Source organism: Salmo salar, chromosome ssa21, assembly GCF_905237065.1.
Source record: "Salmo salar chromosome ssa21, Ssal_v3.1, whole genome shotgun sequence".
NCBI lineage: Eukaryota > Metazoa > Chordata > Actinopteri > Salmoniformes > Salmonidae > Salmo > Salmo salar.
In genome coordinates this window covers 45,900,544-45,919,969 of record NC_059462.1, presented here as the reverse complement: position 1 = coordinate 45,919,969, position 19,426 = coordinate 45,900,544, and the positions used below count along the sequence as shown (strand labels likewise).

The following is a 19,426-nucleotide window of genomic DNA, read 5'->3' as shown; positions in this document are numbered from 1 at the left end:
GGTTACCTTTCCTTAATGGTTTTTATAAAGCAGTGATTACCTTTCCTTAATGGTTTTTAAAGCAGTGGTTACCTTTCCTTAATGGTTTTTATAAAGCAGTGGTTACCTTTCCTTAATGGTTTTTATAAAGCAGTGGTTACCTTTCCTTAATGGTTTTTATAAAGCAGTGATTACCTTTCCTTAATGGTTTTTAAAGCAGTGGTTACCTTTCCTTAATGGTTTTTATAAAGCAGTGATTACCTTTCCTTAATGGTTTTTATAAAGCAGTGGTTACCTTTCCTTAATGGTTTTTAAAGCAGTGATTACCTTTCCTTAATGGTTTTTATAAAGCAGTGGTTACCTTTCCTTAATGGTTTTTATAAAGCAGTGGTTACCTTTCCTTAATGGTTTTTATAAAGCAGTGGTTACCTTTCCTTAATGGTTTTTAAAGCAGTGGTTACCTTTCCTTAATGGTTTTTATAAAGCAGTGGTTACCTTTCCTTAATGGTTTTTATAAAGCAGTGATTACCTTTCCTTAATGGTTTTTATAAAGCAGTGGTTACCTTTCCTTAATGGTTTTTATAAAGCAGTGGTTACCTTTCCTTAATGTTTTTTAAAGCAGTGGTTACCTTTCCTTAATGGTTTTTATAAAGCAGTGATTACCTTTCCTTAATGTTTTTTAAAGCAGTGGTTACCTTTCCTTAATGGTTTTTATAAAGCAGTGGTTACCTTTCCTTAATGGTTTTTATAAAGCAGTGATTACCTTTCCTTAATGGTTTTTATAAAGCAGTGGTTACCTTTCCTTAATGGTTTTTATAAAGCAGTGATTACCTTTCCTTAATGTTTTTTAAAGCAGTGGTTACCTTTCCTTAATGGTTTTTATAAAGCAGTGGTTACCTTTCCTTAATGGTTTTTATAAAGCAGTGATTACCTTTCCTTAATGGTTTTTAAAGCAGTGATTACCTTTCCTTAATGTTTTTTAAAGCAGTGGTTACCTTTCCTTAATGGTTTTTATAAAGCAGTGATTACCTTTCCTTAATGGTTTTTATAAAGCAGTGGTTACCTTTCCTTAATGGTTTTTATAAAGCAGTGATTACCTTTCCTTAATGTTTTTTAAAGCAGTGGTTACCTTTCCTTAATGTTTTTTAAAGCAGTGATTACCTTTCCTTAATGGTTTTTATAAAGCAGTGATTACCTTTCCTTAATGGTTTTTAAAGCAGTGATTACCTTTCCTTAATGGTTTTTATAAAGCAGTGATTACCTTTATTTAATGGTTTTTATAAAGCAGTGATTACCTTTCCTTAATGGTTTTTATAAAGCAGTGATTACCTTTCCTTAATGGTTTTTATAAAGCAGTGGTTACCTTTCCTTAATGGTTTTTATAAAGCAGTGGTTACCTTTCCTTAATGGTTTTTATAAAGCAGTGGTTACCTTTCCTTAATGGTTTTTATAAAGCAGTGGTTACCTTTCCTTAATGGTTTTTAAAGCAGTGATTACCTTTCCTTAATGGTTTTTATAAAGCAGTGGTTACCTTTCCTTAATGGTTTTTATAAAGCAGTGGTTACCTTTCCTTAATGGTTTTTATAAAGCAGTGATTACCTTTCCTTAATGGTTTTTATAAAGCAGTGGTTACCTTTCCTTAATGGTTTTTATAAAGCAGTGGTTACCTTTCCTTAATGTTTTTTAAAGCAGTGGTTACCTTTCCTTAATGGTTTTTATAAAGCAGTGGTTACCTTTCCTTAATGGTTTTTATAAAGCAGTGATTACCTTTCCTTAATGGTTTTTAAAGCAGTGGTTACCTTTCCTTAATGGTTTTTATAAAGCAGTGGTTACCTTTCCTTAATGGTTTTTATAAAGCAGTGATTACCTTTCCTTAATGGTTTTTAAAGCAGTGATTACCTTTCCTTAATGTTTTTTAAAGCAGTGGTTACCTTTCCTTAATGGTTTTTAAAGCAGTGGTTACCTTTCCTTAATGGTTTTTATAAAGCAGTGGTTACCTTTCCTTAATGGTTTTTATAAAGCAGTGGTTACCTTTCCTTAATGGTTTTTTTAAAGCAGTGGTTACCTTTCCTTAATGGTTTTTATAAAGCAGTGGTTACCTTTCCTTAATGGTTTTTATAAAGCAGTGGTTACCTTTCCTTAATGGTTTTTATAAAGCAGTGATTACCTTTCCTTAATGGTTTTTAAAGCAGTGATTACCTTTCCTTAATGGTTTTTATAAAGCAGTGGTTACCTTTCCTTAATGGTTTTTATAAAGCAGTGATTACCTTTCCTTAATGTTTTTTATAAAGCAGTGGTTACCTTTCCTTAATGGTTTTTTTAAAGCAGTGGTTACCTTTCCTTAATGGTTTTTATAAAGCAGTGGTTACCTTTCCTTAATGGTTTTTATAAAGCAGTGGTTACCTTTCCTTAATGGTTTTTATAAAGCAGTGGTTACCTTTCCTTAATGGTTTTTTAAAGCAGTGGTTACCTTTCCTTAATGGTTTTTATAAAGCAGTGGTTACCTTTCCTTAATGGTTTTTATAAAGCAGTGGTTACCTTTCCTTAATGTTTTTTAAAGCAGTGGTTACCTTTCCTTAATGGTTTTTATAAAGCAGTGGTTACCTTTCCTTAATGGTTTTTATAAAGCAGTGGTTACCTTTCCTTAATGGTTTTTATAAAGCAGTGGTTACCTTTCCTTAATGGTTTTTATAAAGCAGTGGTTACCTTTCCTTAATGGTTTTTATAAAGCAGTGGTTACCTTTCCTTAATGGTTTTTATAAAGCAGTGGTTACCTTTCCTTAATGGTTTTTATAAAGCAGTGGTTACCTTTCCTTAATGGTTTTTATAAAGCAGTGGTTACCTTTCCTTAATGGTTTTTAAAGCAGTGATTACCTTTCCTTAATGGTTTTTATAAAGCAGTGGTTACCTTTCCTTAATGGTTTTTATAAAGCAGTGATTACCTTTCCTTAATGTTTTTTAAAGCAGTGGTTACCTTTCCTTAATGGTTTTTATAAAGCAGTGATTACCTTTCCTTAATGTTTTTTAAAGCAGTGGTTACCTTTCCTTAATGGTTTTTATAAAGCAGTGGTTACCTTTCCTTAATGGTTTTTATAAAGCAGTGGTTACCTTTCCTTAATGTTTTTTAAAGCAGTGGTTACCTTTCCTTAATGGTTTTTATAAAGCAGTGATTACCTTTCCTTAATGTTTTTTAAAGCAGTGGTTACCTTTCCTTAATGGTTTTTATAAAGCAGTGATTACCTTTCCTTAATGTTTTTTAAAGCAGTGATTACCTTTCCTTAATGGTTTTTATAAAGCAGTGGTTACCTTTCCTTAATGGTTTTTATAAAGCAGTGGTTACCTTTCCTTAATGGTTTTTATAAAGCAGTGGTTACCTTTCCTTAATGGTTTTTATAAAGCAGTGGTTACCTTTCCTTAATGGTTTTTAAAGCAGTGGTTACCTTTCCTTAATGGTTTTTATAAAGCAGTGGTTACCTTTCCTTAATGGTTTTTATAAAGCAGTGATTACCTTTCCTTAATGTTTTTTAAAGCAGTGATTACCTTTCCTTAATGGTTTTTATAAAGCAGTGGTTACCTTTCCTTAATGGTTTTTATAAAGCAGTGATTACCTTTCCTTAATGGTTTTTATAAAGCAGTGATTACCTTTCCTTAATGGTTTTTAAAGCAGTGATTACCTTTCCTTAATGGTTTTTAAAGCAGTGATTACCTTTCCTTAATGGTTTTTAAAGCAGTGATTACCTTTCCTTAATGGTTTTTAAAGCAGTGGTTACCTTTCCTTAATGGTTTTATAAAGCAGTGGTTACCTTTCCTTAATGGTTTTTAAAGCAGTGATTACCTTTCCTTAATGGTTTTTAAAGCAGTGATTACCTTTCCTTAATGGTTTTTAAAGCAGTGATGACCTTTCTTTAATGTTTTTTAAAGCAGTGATGACCTTTATTTAATGGTTTTTAAAGCAGTGATTACCATTCCTTAATGGTTTTTAAAGCAGTGATTACCTTTCTTTAATGTTTTTTAAAGCAGTGATTACCTTTCATTCATGTTTTTTAAAGCAGTGATTACCTTTCCTAAATGGTTTTTAAAGCACTGATTACCTGATAAGCAGCAGTTATAGAAAGTGATTTGAATGAGAACATTTCCATGGTAACACATCTATTCCTCTCAGTTGGCAAATAGTCAAGGTATTGAAAGGTGGAGCAGGGCACGATCTAACTGCTGAGAGAAACAATAGCTTTTAAGCCATTCTGCATCTTGTCCTCCTGTAAAGTGCTTTCATTCTGAGATGTGGATTTCTAAAACCTGTTCTTGTGCCAGAGACAATAAGATGCTGGTATTCTGGTGTTTTGTTGGGGAGTCGAAGCACATTGCTGGGTGTTTTATTTAATTTAAGCAGAATGTGTCTGTACATGTATTCACCTGTGTATTCACCTGTGTGTTCACCTGTGTATTCACCTGTGTGTTCACCTGTGTGTGTTCACCTGTGTGTGTTCACCTGTGTGTGTTCGTTCACCTGCGTGTGTTCATTCACCTGTGTGTATTCACCTGTGTGTTCACCTGTGTGTTCACCTGTGTGTGTTCACCTGTGTGTGTTCACCTGTGTGTGTTCACCTGTGTGTATTCACCTGTGTGTGTTCACCTGTGTGTATTCACCTGTGTTCGTTCACCTGTGTGTATTCACCTGTATGTAACTGTGTTCACCTGTGTGTGTTCACGTGTGTGTATTCACCTGTGTGTTCACCTGTGTGTGTTCGTTCACCTGTGTGTGTTCGTTCACCTGTGTGTGTTCACCTGTATGTATTCACCTGTGTGTTCACCTGTGTGTGTTCGTTCACCTGTGTGTGTTCGTTCACCTGTGTGTGTTCGTTCACCTGTGTGTATTCGTTCACCTGTGTGTATTCGTTCACCTGTGTGTGTTCGTTCACCTGTGTTCGTTCACCTGTGTGTTCACCTGTGTGTGTTCACCTGTGTGTATTCAACTGTGTGTGTTCACCTGTGTGTGTTCACCTGTGTGTGTTCGTTCACCTGTGTGTGTTCACCTGTATGTATTCATCTGTGTGTATTCACCTGTGTGTATTCACCGGTGTGTATTCACCTGTATGTGTTCATCTGTGTGTATTCACCTGTGTGTGTTCACCTGTGTGTGTTCACCGGTGTGTATTCACCTGTATGTGTTCACCTGTGTGTGTTCACCTGTATGTGTTCACCTGTGTGTATTCACCTGTGTGTGTTCACCTGTGTGTATTCACCTGTGTGTATTCACCTGTGTGTGTTCACCTGTGTGTGTTCACCTGTGTGTGTGTTCACCTGTGTGTGTTCGTTCACCTGTGTGTATTCATCTGTATGTATTCACCTGTGTGTGTTCACCTGTATGTATTCACCTGTATGTATTCACCTGTATGTTCACCTGTGTGTGTTCACCTGTGTGTATTCACGTGTGTGTATTCACCTGTGTGTATTCACGTGTGTGTGTATTCACGTGTGTGTGTATTCACCTGTGTGTATTCACCTGTGTGTATTCACCTGTGTGTTCACATGTGTGTGTTCACCTGTGTGTGTTCACCTGTGTGTGTTCACCTGTGTGTGTTCACCTGTGTGTATTCACCTGTGTGTATTCACCTGTATGTATTCACCTGTATGTTCACCTGTGTGTGTTCACCTGTGTGTATTCACCTGTATGTATTCACCTGTATGTTCACCTGTGTGTGTTCACCTGTGTGTATTCACCTGTGTGTGTTCACATGTGTATGTTCACCTGTGTGTGTTCACCTGTGTGTGTTCACCTGTGTGTGTTCACCTGTGTGTGTTCACCTGTGTGTGTTCACCTGTGTGTGTTCACCTGTGTGTGTTCACCTGTGTGTATTCACCTGTGTGTATTCACCTGTGTGTGTTCACGTGTGTGTATTCACCTGTGTGTATTCACGTGTGTGTGTATTCACGTGTGTGTGTATTCACCTGTGTGTATTCACCTGTGTGTATTCACCTGTTTGTATTCGCCTGTGTGTGTTCGCCTGTATGTGTTCGCCTGTATGTATTTGTGTGTGTGTGTTATTTACTCACCTTCCTGTACATCCAGCTGCTGGCTTCGACCCGTAAGGACTATGAGAACTCCAGGAGGACCTGTCCCGTCTGCAGAGGGAGAACGAGGCGGCCAAGGAAGAGGTAAAGGAGGTTCTGCAGGCCCTGGAAGAACTGGCTGTTAACTACGACCACAAGAGCCAGGAGGGGGAGAACGAGAACCGCTCCAACAACCAGCTCAACCAGAAGACTGTGAGTCACTCTGGGAGGAAACGAGATGGGTTCTAATAGTTCTGGTTATAGGTTTGATTTCCGCATGGCCCACATAAAGTGAATATACTGTTTACATTGATGTGTCACTGTCAAGGTTGACAGGTTTGGAAGTCACTTTGGACAGGTGAGGAGGGCGCAGTGAGGAGGACATACGACAAGTTATGTGTAGGAGTAAAGATTGCTGTTGTGTACAGCTGAGAGGATTTGTGGAAAAGGTAGGGCTGGGGTCATAATCTAAGTACTCTGTAGGTCCACTCATCTGTCCACTTTTAAATCCGTCAATGTGTCTCAGACCACTCTGGCGCGGTTACAGAGGGAGCTGACCAGTCTACAGGAGCTCAGTAGTCATCATAAGAAGAGAGCAGTAGAGATTCTCAGTCTACTGCTCCGAGACCTCAGTGAGATAGGAGGCATCATCGGCACCAGTGACCTCAAGGCTATAAGGACATACAATTAAACAATTACGCAATTAGAATCATACACACATATACACACTGTTATTTAGACAGACATAAACTGTTTGTAACAGGTAATCATACACACGCACACACACACACTCAGTCCTGATCTCTCTGCTCTTCAGATGATGGAGGTGAATGAGGTCATTGAGGAGGAGTTCACCATGGCTCGTCTCTACATCAGTAAGATGAAATCAGAGGTAAAGTCTCTGGTGAACCGCAGCTGGAGAGCTCCCTGGCCGACACCTCCCGCAGGATGCAGGCCAATGAGAAGGAGCTGGCCTCCTGTCAGTTACTCATCGCCCAGGTAACCAGGAAGTGGATGTAACATCCATTTCGATATCTTGAAAAAAATAGTATGGAATATTTTCCTTTATTCAGTAGACTATTGTGTTCATGCAGCTTGGTTGGAAAGAGAGACAGTGTCAGCATTCTTTTCCTCAGCTGTTAACCCTGTCCCTGCCTGATGGGGTCCTCCATGCAGCACCAGGCTAAGATCACGTAGAGCAGAAGAAGAGACAGCTAGAGGAGACCCAGGGCTCCCTCGTGGAGGAGGTTCAGACTCTACACACACAGGCTGAGAAACGCAGAGAGACCCCCAAACACAAACAAGCCTGTCATCAATCATTATGTCACATGAACAAAACAAACAATGTCGCTTGCTTTGTCTCCACAGACAAAATGAAGGAGGTGCATGTGATGGATAAACAGAAGGAGCACCTGACCAAACTGCAGGATGCAGTAGTGATGAAGGTAAAGATCTCTCTATCTCTCTCATCCTCCCTCTCTCCCCTCCTTCCATCCCTCCCCCTTTATCCCCCTTTCTTTTTTCCCCCACTCTTCAAATTCCTGTGAAAGGTAAATCAATTCAACTTGACCCTTGACCCTGTGTTCCCTTCTGCACTCTATAGAAGACCCTAGAGGAACAGATGGAGAACCATAGAGAGGTCCATCAGAAGCAGCTGTCCCGTCGGAGAGATGAGATCGACCACAAGCAGAGGGTCTTGGAGGAGCTCAAGGAGTAAGAGAGATTTTATTTCATTTGCAGGTCTTTTTCAAGTCTCATTTCAGGTAGTGAACACAGTCCCAGGAGATAATTACGCCATGTACAGTATAGCATTGATTTGTACTCTACTGTATACAACCCATCTGCTCTCCTCTAGTCTGAACCAGGGCCTTCAGCTGGAACAGAGGAAGCTGCAGTCAGACTATGACAAACTGAAGGCTGAGGAGCAGCAGAAGGACGAGCAACTGCAGAAACTTGTGCAAGTCTATTTATTACAGTATCTGCCACAGCTCTGTTTGGTTCTCCTCAGAAATGGTCATAGCATAATCATAACATGGTCATAAACCCCTAGGGTTGATTTCTGCAGCCCCACAGAAATCTAATTGGCATAAGAAAAAAATATCCATCAAAATCCATTTTAAACTGGGGATTGGATGTGTCTCAATCCACCACTTCCGTATCTGCAGTGAAAGGTGGCAGAGCTAAAGCAGTGTTTGTCATCCCGAAAATCAGTCTTCTCACTGTAGCATCTGAACGGTTTGGCCTACAAAACTATTATGACCCCTCTATGGAAAGGCATGATTCTCACGAACACGACAGGGTTCTCTACAACCCCCACACGCGTCTTGGGACTCGGCTGAAGTATAACAAAAAGGAATAGTTTCCTGATCTTTTTTATATTTCTCAGATATAGAACAGACACTTCAGGACGAACTTCCTTTAGATGTTTTGGGGGACTGTCTGTTGTTCCATGTAGTGAATGTGTTATTCAGTGTGTTTGTATGGGCTAATAGCAGTACGGCCAAATTCAATGTTTCATCAAACCATTTTTTTTTAATACTTCAAGGGGTTTTACAATTCAACATCCAATAGCTAAATGGTCCTTGGTATGACCTTATTAAAACAATTCCATATGTCAGTTTAGCAGCACCCCATCCCTCCCTCAACCCCCCAGGCTTAGACTGTATAGATGGGCCATAGCATGGTCATAACATGGTCAGATCCTCATCAGTCCTCTGCATGTCTCTGCTGTAGCTTCATCAATGAGAAGCGAGAGCAGGCCAAGGAGGTTCTGAAGGGTCTAGAAGACACTGTGCTGAGTGGAGTTAACATAATGTAGTTAATCTGACTTACTTGTGCTGGCTTTTTTTTAAATACATCTCAGGTGTTGATAGATGTTGAACTCATTGACGATGAGAGATTTGCCCCTTCCTCCAGGCCAAGGAGCTTCAGACCTCTGCACAACCTGTGCAGGCTCTTCATCCAAGAGCTGACCTGCCGCATCAGCATGGTAAGTACAGGAAGGATAGGCTATTTGGGGGAGAAATGTCCGTAAATCTCAGCTACAATGTTTCCACTCTGTAAACTATCACATAGTCACCCATTTGTGGGCATGCTGTATGCCTTATATCATCCAGCGTCTATGCTGACAACTAACAGGATGTTGTTTGGTTCAGTGTTATCACTATCTAAAACCAGCTGACAACTAACAGGATGTTGTTTGGTTCAGTGTCATCACTATCTAAAACCAGCTGACAACTAACAGGCCGTTGTTTGGTTCAGTGTTATCACTATCTAAAACCAGCTGACAACTAACAGGATGTTGTTTGGTTCAGTGTTATCACTATCTAAAACCAGCTGACAACTAACAGGCTGTTGTTTGGTTCAGTGTCATCACTATCTAAAACCAGCTGACAACTAACAGGCTGTTGTTTGGTTCAGTGTCATCACTATCTAAAACCAGCTGACAACTAACAGGCTGTTGTTTGGTTCAGTGTCATCACTATCTAAAACCAGCTGACAACTAACAGGATGTTGTTTGGTTCAGTGTTATCACTATCTAAGACCAGAAGAGGAAGGCAAACCACAAAACAAGTAGACCTTAGAAACCACTTTTTCAGACATGTATTGTAAATGTTAGCAGTTGTGGTGTGTCCCTCCCTGCTGAGAAAGGTGACATCACTCTGGTCTCACAGTGTAAAGTGCCGCAGGCTGTATTTGATGACACTGCGTTTGCTGTTACTGATTTGTGTTGGGCTGTTGTTTCCTTTAGGAAATAACTTCATGTGTCTGTTCTCACACTAAAGTCCCATGTGGGAATGTTGACATTTATTCATGTGTAAGTTGTGTGAAGCAATTGCTTGGATGGGGTTTGTTCATAGCCTATGTTATGCAAGGAATTCAGTTAGTAAGTATGTTGTGTGAAGTCACTTCCCTGTTTCTGTCCAATCAGAGTGCAGAGATGGATAATGATGAGGCTGTGGGTAGTCTGGCTCAGAGACAGAGGATTACCTTCCTGGAGAACAACCTGGAGCAGCTCACCAAGGTCCACAAACAGGTACGACATACACACACACACGCACACGCACACACACGCACACGTACACGCACACGCACACGCACACACACACACACACACACACACACACACACACACACACACACACACACACACACACACACACACACATACATACATACATACATACATACATACATACATACTGTCACATTCTGACCAGTAAAGGGGTTATTTGTTATTGTAGTTTGGTCAGGACGTGGCAGGGGGTGTTTGTTTTATGTGGTTCGGGGATTGTTGGGTTATGTTATTATGTAAGAGGGGTGTTTGTTTAGAGTGTTCCGGGGTTTTTGGGCTATGTTCTTGTTAGTTTATTTCTATGTTAGTTCTAGTCGTTCTATGTCTATGTTTAGTTAATGGGGTTGACCTTCAATTGCAAGCAGCTGCCTCTCGTTGCTTCTAATTGAAGGTCTTATTTAAGAGGGGTGTTTGTTCTATGGTATTTGTGGGTAGTTGTCTCCTGTTTAGTGTCTGAGCACCTGATTGGACTGTTAGTGTCGTTCGTTTGTATTGTGTACGTGATTTGTTTGTTTTTCCTTCTTCACATTAAAAAGATGAGTATACACGTTCCCGCTGCATTTTGGTCTGATCCTTACGACACCCGTTACACATACATTCATACATACTATATACACAAGCATACACACTCACATTCAATCCTCATATATGCTGCTGCTACTCTGTTCATCATAAATCCTGATGCCTAGTCACCTTACCCCTATACATACCTACCTCTATCACTCCAGTATCTCTACACATTGGAAATATGGTAAATGTTTTTTTTTTATTTCTAGTTCTCGTGTGTTTTTGTTCTACTTGATTTTATAGTACTTCTGATATTGATTACTGCATTGTTTGGAAAGAGCTGGCAAGAAAGGCATTTCACTGTACCTGCATATGTGACAATAAAACTTGAAACTTAAAACACATAACAGAACTTCATATCCCCCGTGACTCGTCTCTCCAGTTGGTGCGTGATAACGCCGACCTGCACTGCGAGCTTCCCAAGCTGGAGAAGCGTCTGTGGGCCACTGCCGAGAGGGTAAAATTCAAGGCAGTGTGCCTTGAATTCTAAATAAATCACTGACAGTGTCACCAGCAAAGCACCCCCACACCATCACACCACCTCCTCCATGCTTCACGGTGGGAACCACACATGTGGAGATCATCCGTTCACCTACTATGAGTCTCACAAAGACACAGCGGTTGGAACCAGAAATCTAAAATTTTGACATTTTGATCTCCTTCCATACCTGCCCAGTGGATTTGTGCCGGGCAATGACGCCCTCGTCTGGTTGTATTGAGAACGTGACCTGTTGGTGCCTTTTCTCTGCTGCTCAGTGTAATATGCTGCGTCACTCACTTGCATTCCATGTTATTGGCCCGACTGACGTCTTTTCACCAAAAATCTTTCTTGTACTTGCGCATCCTGTTGTACCTCTGTTCGAAATCAATTATGTAGTCCGTCATTGCAACCGAAATGTCTCTAGTAACACTGTCAAAGTTTGAATATGCCTTGTAGGCACGGTCTCCCTCTTCTTTAAGAAACACAGAATCCAGTGCTCTGATCAGTTCCCATACCATCACCCTTGTTCAAATCCTCAACGGATATTTCCAGTGCTGTAGCTCTCGCTCTTCCCTCAAGCAATAATACCACCGCGAGTGCTTGCTTTTTATCGTCCAGATTAGTAACCCGTGTCCAGATTCCAAGTAAATTTTTCCAACTTTCGTACGACCTCTTCTCGTCGAAGCGTGGTGGCATATTGTAGTTATTAACCATCCTCTACTACCAATGTTAACTCAAAATGACACAACGACTAGGCTCCAGTTTAACAACGTTTGCTTCACCGTATTACCACAGTACATAGTCGCCATCACACTCAGGCCAGGTCCATCTCCAGTGAGACTACTGCGCAGGCGTACTAATAACAGAGTGGTAGCACTGTAATAACAGAAATATAGGGATACTTAAAACATGAACTTAACACTTAGTGAGGTCAAACAGGTGGGTGTGCTTAGCGATTGCTCCAGAAAGCTTAGTAGTTCACTTCTCTCTGATAGACTCCAATGACCTTTCCAAGTTTCCAAAGTCCTACTTCCCACACTGCTCCATTTTCAACAACCAGATTGAAACAATACACCTCTTGAACGCTTGATTCAGCCAAATCACATCTTAGAAGAAATATCTGTGTTAGAACCCTGTGGCCAGCTGTGTGGCCACGTCTCTTTGTGTCATGCGTTTAGCATGAATTAATCATATTGGTCTGATTGATGTTGGACTCTGGAGTTGGCCCACTCTGGTGCTGTTGGCCTTTTGAAAAAATGAATGACAGTCAGGAAACCAGCTATTAATTAATGAAGTTTCAAAGGCTTTAATTCAGGCTTGAACCAGTTTGAGTTTTACAGAGAAATCCAAAGGCCTCACTGACATCTGCGTTTGTGCCAATAGCCATGTTAGGACCAAAGCATTCGCTCTATTCTAGAAACAAGTACAAGAGATTTAAATATTAAAGAGCATTAAGTCTCGTACACATCGCGCTGAATATGGATCTAGCATTCGTCGGGCGATCGTTCAGCACGCTGTGTTTTATGGAGCACCTGCTGTAGACGGCTAACATTGTTCATGCGATTCTACATGTAAAATCGGTTCACACTCGTTTGTCAAATTACCTCCAGACGTGCTAAGTACTCTCGGCCATCAAACGCTATTGGTGTCTCGGAGCACTTAGGGTCCCCAGGAAAGTGTTCAGAGGCACTTTAGCCTCTAAATCTCAAATGTAAAGTTCAGTATTGGTCCAAAAGGGGGCAGCACATGTCTATAAAATCAGAACTGTGTTTTTGTCCCTTTCATAACCTCATGCTATCGGATATACTGTGCATCACCAATCTTATGACATTAACTCACACTTACAGTGCAATATTAGTCAATAGACCCATAAACAATATATTTCTGAGTCTCCCTTAGTCTGTTTCTCTTTTGTTTTTTAATAGCAGCAGGTGGCAGCTGTTTTTTCCTGTTGGATGTACAGATATTCTCTTCTCTCCGTTCTGGACCTGAACCCACACTGGGACTGTCTCTGATATTCTCTTTCTCCATGGACCTGTCTTTCTAACCACTGGGAACAATCCTCCTCTCCTTCTCTCACCACCATGCCTTTACTGGGACTTCAGACGCCTCATTCCCAAACACTCTGTACGCCAGATATCCTTATTAAGGTCTCCTCTCCTCATAGCCAAGAGGAAAGAGAGGCTCCTTAATGCTGAACAAGTTCTTTTCATCTCTATCTCCTCCTTGAATCGCTCTTACTTTACCTCTGTGTCTGGTGCTCTCTCTCTCTCTCTCTCTCTCTCTCTCTCTCTCTCTCTCTCGCTCTTTCTCTCTCACTCTTTCTCTCTCTCTCTCCTCTCTCGCTCTTTCTCTCGCTCTCTCTCTCTGTTTCTCTCTCGCTCTTTCTCTCTCTCTTTCTCTCTTTCTCTTTCTCCCTGAGTGAAATTGTGTAATGAGCTACTGTATGTTGTTGAGGTTCCTCTCTCTCTGATGCTCGTTCATTGTTGTATCTTGTGAAACAGACTGGTTTTCCTATAGAAATTATGAGAAAAGAAGGTTTGGAGGGTCACACTGAATATGGTTGTTTAGGGGTTTCTGCCTGACACCAATACCCTCAAAAACACTAGAATGGCCACAGACGTTGTTAAAGATTAAAAGACACTGTTAGGATTGTAGTGTGTTTTAGAACTCACGTAGTGTTACTGATGGCTGTCTGGATCACTTTCAATAGTAGATGTTAGTGTTTTGAAAGTACCACTTTATTTCATAGTGAATTTTGTTGATTTCACTATTTACACAAGTTTGATATCGGCAATTTATTTTAGACATTTTATTCATGCAACATTGATGTTAGTCATTTGAAAATTTGCTTTGACAACATCACACACCACTGAAGTAACATGAAGAGTTTATGATCAGAGATGACTAATCTACTCTATATATACAGTATGTTTCTCATATGTGTTTGAGAAGAACATGGGTAAGATACAGAACAACTATCTCATTGTGAACTTTTAGAATTCCGATTATGTATCCAATATGTGTTTAATCATTGTCAAGCTACAGTAGCAACAGTCTAAAACAGCATTGGTGCATAGATTGTTGAGAGAGAACCTTGAATTTCTTCTTAGGTTTCAGGGGGAGTTGAATCTTTTAATATGTGTCACATGCAAACCGAGTCGAAATACGGGAATGAGGTGATACGAAGCCAAAACTGAGGGATCATACAGCTTAGGAAAATATTCAAACGTGAGGAATTAGAACTAAAAGATGCTTATTATATTCCTTCCTTTGCTGGATTTCATGTTGGTGTTTTAGACTAGAACATTGCACATACCAGGTTGTTATTTAAAGCAGAGTGCATTGTGAATAACTGACCTTTTGTAAATGAAGGTATAGAAACATGGACCAAAAAGATGATTGAATACCTGTGGTATTCCGAAGTTGATGAGATGATGAGACCTGTGATTGGTTGGTTCTGCCATGATGCTGATCATCCAATCAGCACATCTTGCAGTGTATGCGTTGTCTGAACTGGAGTATTTGAGTTATAGGGTTTATCAGGGATTTCATGTTTGGTCTTTTTGGATTTATGCTCTCCCTTCGAAAGAAGTAACACAATCAGAATGGTTTATAAATGATAAATGGTTGTCATTGTTATCACTGGTCTATTTCCTCCATGTCACTTGTCCACTTGTGATCCACTTGTATTCACGGTGCTAAGTGATAGTCAGACAAATGTTTATGTAGATATAGGCTCTGTCTAATGTATCAAATGAAGTGCTTTGTTGATATCGATGCTTTGTTGATATTGATGCTTTGTTGATATCGATGCTTTGTTGATATCGATGCTTTGTTGATATCGATTCTTTGCTGATTTCAATGCTTTGCTGATATCGATGCTTTGCTGATATCGATGCTTTGCTGATATCGATGCTTTGCTGATATCGATGCTTTGTTGATATCGATGCTTTGCTGATATCAATGCTTTGTTCATATCGATGCTTCTTTCATTCTAGTTCACAAAGCCAAGTGTTTTGCTGAACTTTGTACGAGGTATAAAAAAAGGCAGTCTCAAATAGCCCACCACATTATGCTGTTGTGTTCTATTACGGTGTCTTTGAACAGGGTATATGGCATTCTTTACCCTTCATACTTGCTTCCTGGTGAAAGTCATCAATTTATTTATGTTCCTGATTTGATGTCTTATAAATATGATTGACCTGTCCTTAAGGTATTATCATGATGACTGAATGATGACTCCTGTCTTCTGTCAAAATACTGAGCTAAACGTCATTTCCTGTTTTTAATTTAATTTATCTGATCGCCTCTCTCTCTTTGTCTCTCAAGTGTCTTTGGGCACTGTTAGTAGGCCTAACTCTTTGTATGATTGATAGGTTTGTAAAGCAAGTGTTTCTGAGGCAACAATGCACTGCAAGTGTTTCGTGACTGTGAGACAGGGGAAAATGTTGATCAGACGGTTTTCCACGGTTAAAGAGAAGCTATACAGTTGAAGTCGGAAGTTTACATACACTTAGGTTGGAGTCATTAAAACTTGTTTTTCAACCATTCCACAAATCACTTGTTAACAAACTATAGTTTTGGCAAGTCGAATAGGACATCTACTTTGTGCATGACACAAGTAATTTTTCCAACAATTGTTTGAAGACAGATTATTTCACTTATAACTCACTGTATCACAATCCCAGTGGGTCAGAAGTTTACATGCACTAAGTTGACTGTGCTTTTAAACAGCTTGGAAAATTCTAGAAAATGATGTCATGGCTTTAGAAGCTTCTGATAGGCTAATTGACATCATTTGAGTCAATTGGAGGTGTACCTATGGATGTATTTCAAGGCCTACCTTCAAACTCAGTGCCTCATTGCTTGACATCATGGGGAAATCAAAAGAAATCAGCCAAGACCTCAGAAAAATAATTGTAGACCTCCACAAGTCTGGTTCATCCTTGGGAGCAATTTCCAAACGCCTGAAGGTCCCACGTTCATCTGTACAAACAATAGTACGCAAGTATAAACACAATGGGACCACGCAGCCGTCATACCGCTCAGGAAGGAGACGCGTTCTGTCTCCTAGAGATGAACGTACTTTGGTGCGAAAAGTGCAAATCAATCCCAGAACAACAGCAAAATACCTTGTCAAGATGCTGGAGGAAACGGGTACAAAAGTATCTATATCCACAGTAAAACGAGTCCTATATCGACATAACCTGAAAGGCCGCTCAGCAAGGAAGAAGCCACTGCTCCAAAACCGCCATAAAAAAGCCAGACCACGGTTTGCAACTGCACATGGGGACAAAGATTTTTTTGAGAAATGTCCTCTGGTCTGATGAATCAAAAATAGAACTGTTTGGCCATAATGACCATCGTTATGTTTGGAGGAAAAAGGGGGACGCTTGCAAGCCGAAGAACACCATCCCAACTGTGAAGTACGGGGGTGGCAGCATCATGTTGTGGGGGTGCTTTGCTGCAGGAGGGACTGGTGCACTTCACAAAATAAATGGCATCATGAGGAGGGAAAATTATGTGGATATATTGAAGCAACATCTCAAGACATCAGTCAGGAAGTTAAAGCTTGGTCGCAAATGGGTCTTCCAAATGGACAATGACCCCAAGAATACTTCCAAAGTTGTGTTAAATTGGCTTAAGGACAACAAAGTCAAGGTATTGGAGAGGCCATCACAAAGCCCTGACCTCAATCCTATAGAAAATGTGTGGGCAGAACTGAAAAAGCGTGTGCGAGTAAGGAGGCCTACAAACCTGACTCAGTTACACCAGCTCTGTCTGGAGGAATGGGCCAAAATTCACCCAACTTATTGTGGGAAGCTTCTGGAAGGCTACCTGAAACGTTTGAACCAAGTTAAACAATTTGAAGGTAGTGCTACCAAATACTAATTGAGTGTATGTAAACTTCTGACCCACTGGGAATGTGATGAAAGAAATAACAGCTGAAATAAATAATTCTCTTTACTATTATTCTGACATTTCACATTCTTAAAATAAAGTGTTGATCTTAACTGACCCAAGACAGGGAATTTTTAATAGGATTAAATGTCAGGAAAAACTTGAGTTTAAATGTATTTGGCTCAGGTGTATGTAAACTTCCGACTTCAACTGTATATAGCAGTTTTCTCATCACATGCAATCGATAATGTCCATCGCCATATGTATCTGTCCTGTACCTATTGGCTACCACAACTGTTCGTTTTGGTCAAACTTGTGCAGGTGATGACTGCATGGTGTAAGACTCAATTGTCTGATGTCAAGATGTAATTTAAAAAAAAGATGACACTGAACAAGTATATTGTTGGCAAACAATAGCCCAAGGCTACTTATTTACATAGGCCTACATAATAATATTGGACCTAGACTGAACCCTTTGTTTCAGACAGAATAAAAAACGGATTATTATTTTAATCAATATGTATTTTTTTCTTGGGAAATTGTGTAATTTTCATATTCAAACATGTGCGGGGGAGATTTGAGTTATGACATTAGCCCACGCAAGCTTCCACATCCGCTTATCCTTCACCTGCCCTTCAGCTCCGCCCTCCGGTTGGCTCTCCCGTCTCACCCGGTCCCTGTGCGCCTGCCGCCCTGCCAACCACCGGTACAGTCAACATGGTTCATCCACCCAAGCTGTAGGCGACGATAAAGACACCTCTCCGTTTTCAACTGAATCCAGAAACAAAACACTGCCAAAAGTAAGTCATTTGCGCGGTTACACGGTGTTGCATTGGCTCACGTGGGAGGAAAGCCAATAAGTGATTGATAGAGAACAGGCTACACTTTATATTTTATACAGAGGCATTATTGTCAGTGTTACAGAAAACTGTAAAAACCATCGTCGGATATGGAAATGTTTACAGAAGTGTTAAATTGTGGGGAACCAGAAGCAGCGGTGTTGACCATGTAAAATCTAGAATTTTCCTCCTCATCGCAAATCGTATCGACGGCGGCTACATTCATTGTAGTCCATTGTCGTGAACTGTTATCCCCCCAGCAGACAGCTGTTGGAGACATGTTTAACCATGGAACAAAGCCCATTGTATTTGGCCATTGAAATAGTGTGAGAAACACTCATGCCCAATACTTTACAATTCTTGAGCCATAGGAGAAACAATGGACATCTGAGTGTCTGTACTCTCAGTTATGGACTACTGGCAGAACTGAGAGATGGACATATTTATTTAGTGTCACTCACTGTCCATAAATGTGATCCAAACCACAACACAAAACTTGATTATTCAGCAAGTATGAGACAGAATAATGCATTTAGTATACTATATTGTGTGTTTAGTAGTTAGCCTACAATTGAATTAGTTGTTTTTTTCTAGTGGTCTAGGAAACCACCCAACCAGACCTCTCTCTCTCTCTCTCTCTCTCTCTCTCTCTCAGTTCATGTTCAGTAATGACAGTTGCAGTGGCACATGGCCTCTGTGTGTGTCCTGGCTGCCCAGGGATCCATTGCTGACCCCTGTCTCAATCTGTCACCCATGGCCAAGCCATGGCCACACAGCTTTCAGGAAACAGAAAGGCACAGCCAACAGAAATATATTGCCTTTGACAGTTTCTATAAGTGTATTTAGTTGAAATGTCTTGAGTATTGCTCTCACTCAACATATAGCTGTCACTCATGTAAATGTACATCTGAGACAATATATAGCTTTGAAATCATACGCTACCTATATTTGTGTTTGTGTTCGATCATTAAAGATATTTGATATGAAACTAAAACTAACCTAGGACTGCTGAAGCATCTGTACTCACTAGACTAGAGGATACTCTTGGTGTGCTTTGTCCAGACAGCTGCTAGGCTTCTCCACTTGGTCCCATACACACCAACTGCTGCCACACAACTAAAACAAGCTGAAAAGCGATGTGTGTGGGAAGAGTAGGGGGGCAAGGTGTTGGCATCCCCCCCACCCCCCATTTACTTGAAGAACAGAGCAGATGCAAAGTGTGGTAACAGAATGACGGTTTGTGCTGTTTGTGCCGTCATTCTGTTACCAAACTTTGCATCTGCATTGTAAATATGTGTAAATGGTTCAAATTAGTCCTTGTGCATAGAGTTGTATGGTTTGTTTAATTTTGCAATTATTGGTTTTTGTTTAAGATACATTTTAAAGAAAAAAACGGAGTGTCGGCATCAGATGTCTGGGTTATTAGTTTATAGTCAAGAAGAAGCACGTTTCAGTTTCACGTTTTATTGTCACATGCACAAGTACAGTGAAATGCTTAACTTGCAAGCTCTACCCAACAGTGCAGTAATC

The 19,426-nt window shown here is 40.2% G+C and overlaps 2 protein-coding genes across 3 annotated transcripts in view; both read left to right on the top strand.

Annotated features, from left to right (window-relative positions):
- LOC106582408 (kinesin heavy chain) overlaps nucleotides 1-8,179 on the top strand; it is a 34,040-nt gene extending 25,861 nt beyond the window's left edge. Inside the window, exons 11-15 of the mRNA XM_045704399.1 lie at nucleotides 6,109-6,243; nucleotides 6,557-6,700; nucleotides 6,946-7,029; nucleotides 7,233-7,475; nucleotides 7,634-8,179. Of these exons, the coding sequence (XP_045560355.1) occupies nucleotides 6,109-6,243; nucleotides 6,557-6,700; nucleotides 6,946-7,029; nucleotides 7,233-7,475; nucleotides 7,634-7,747 (720 nt within the window). The 3' untranslated portion in view covers nucleotides 7,748-8,179. The remainder of the gene's footprint in view (nucleotides 1-6,108; nucleotides 6,244-6,556; nucleotides 6,701-6,945; nucleotides 7,030-7,232; nucleotides 7,476-7,633) is intronic.
- A 9,447-nt stretch (nucleotides 8,180-17,626) lies between these two features.
- Nucleotides 17,627-19,426, top strand: part of LOC106595135 (ly6/PLAUR domain-containing protein 6B) — a 55,858-nt gene continuing 54,058 nt past the window's right edge. Inside the window, exon 1 of one of the 2 annotated variants that reach the window (XM_045704833.1) lies at nucleotides 17,627-17,857. In XM_045704833.1, the coding sequence (XP_045560789.1) occupies nucleotides 17,642-17,857 (216 nt within the window). In that variant the 5' untranslated portion in view covers nucleotides 17,627-17,641. The remainder of the gene's footprint in view (nucleotides 17,858-19,426) is intronic. The other variant, XM_045704834.1, reaches the window with a different exon arrangement.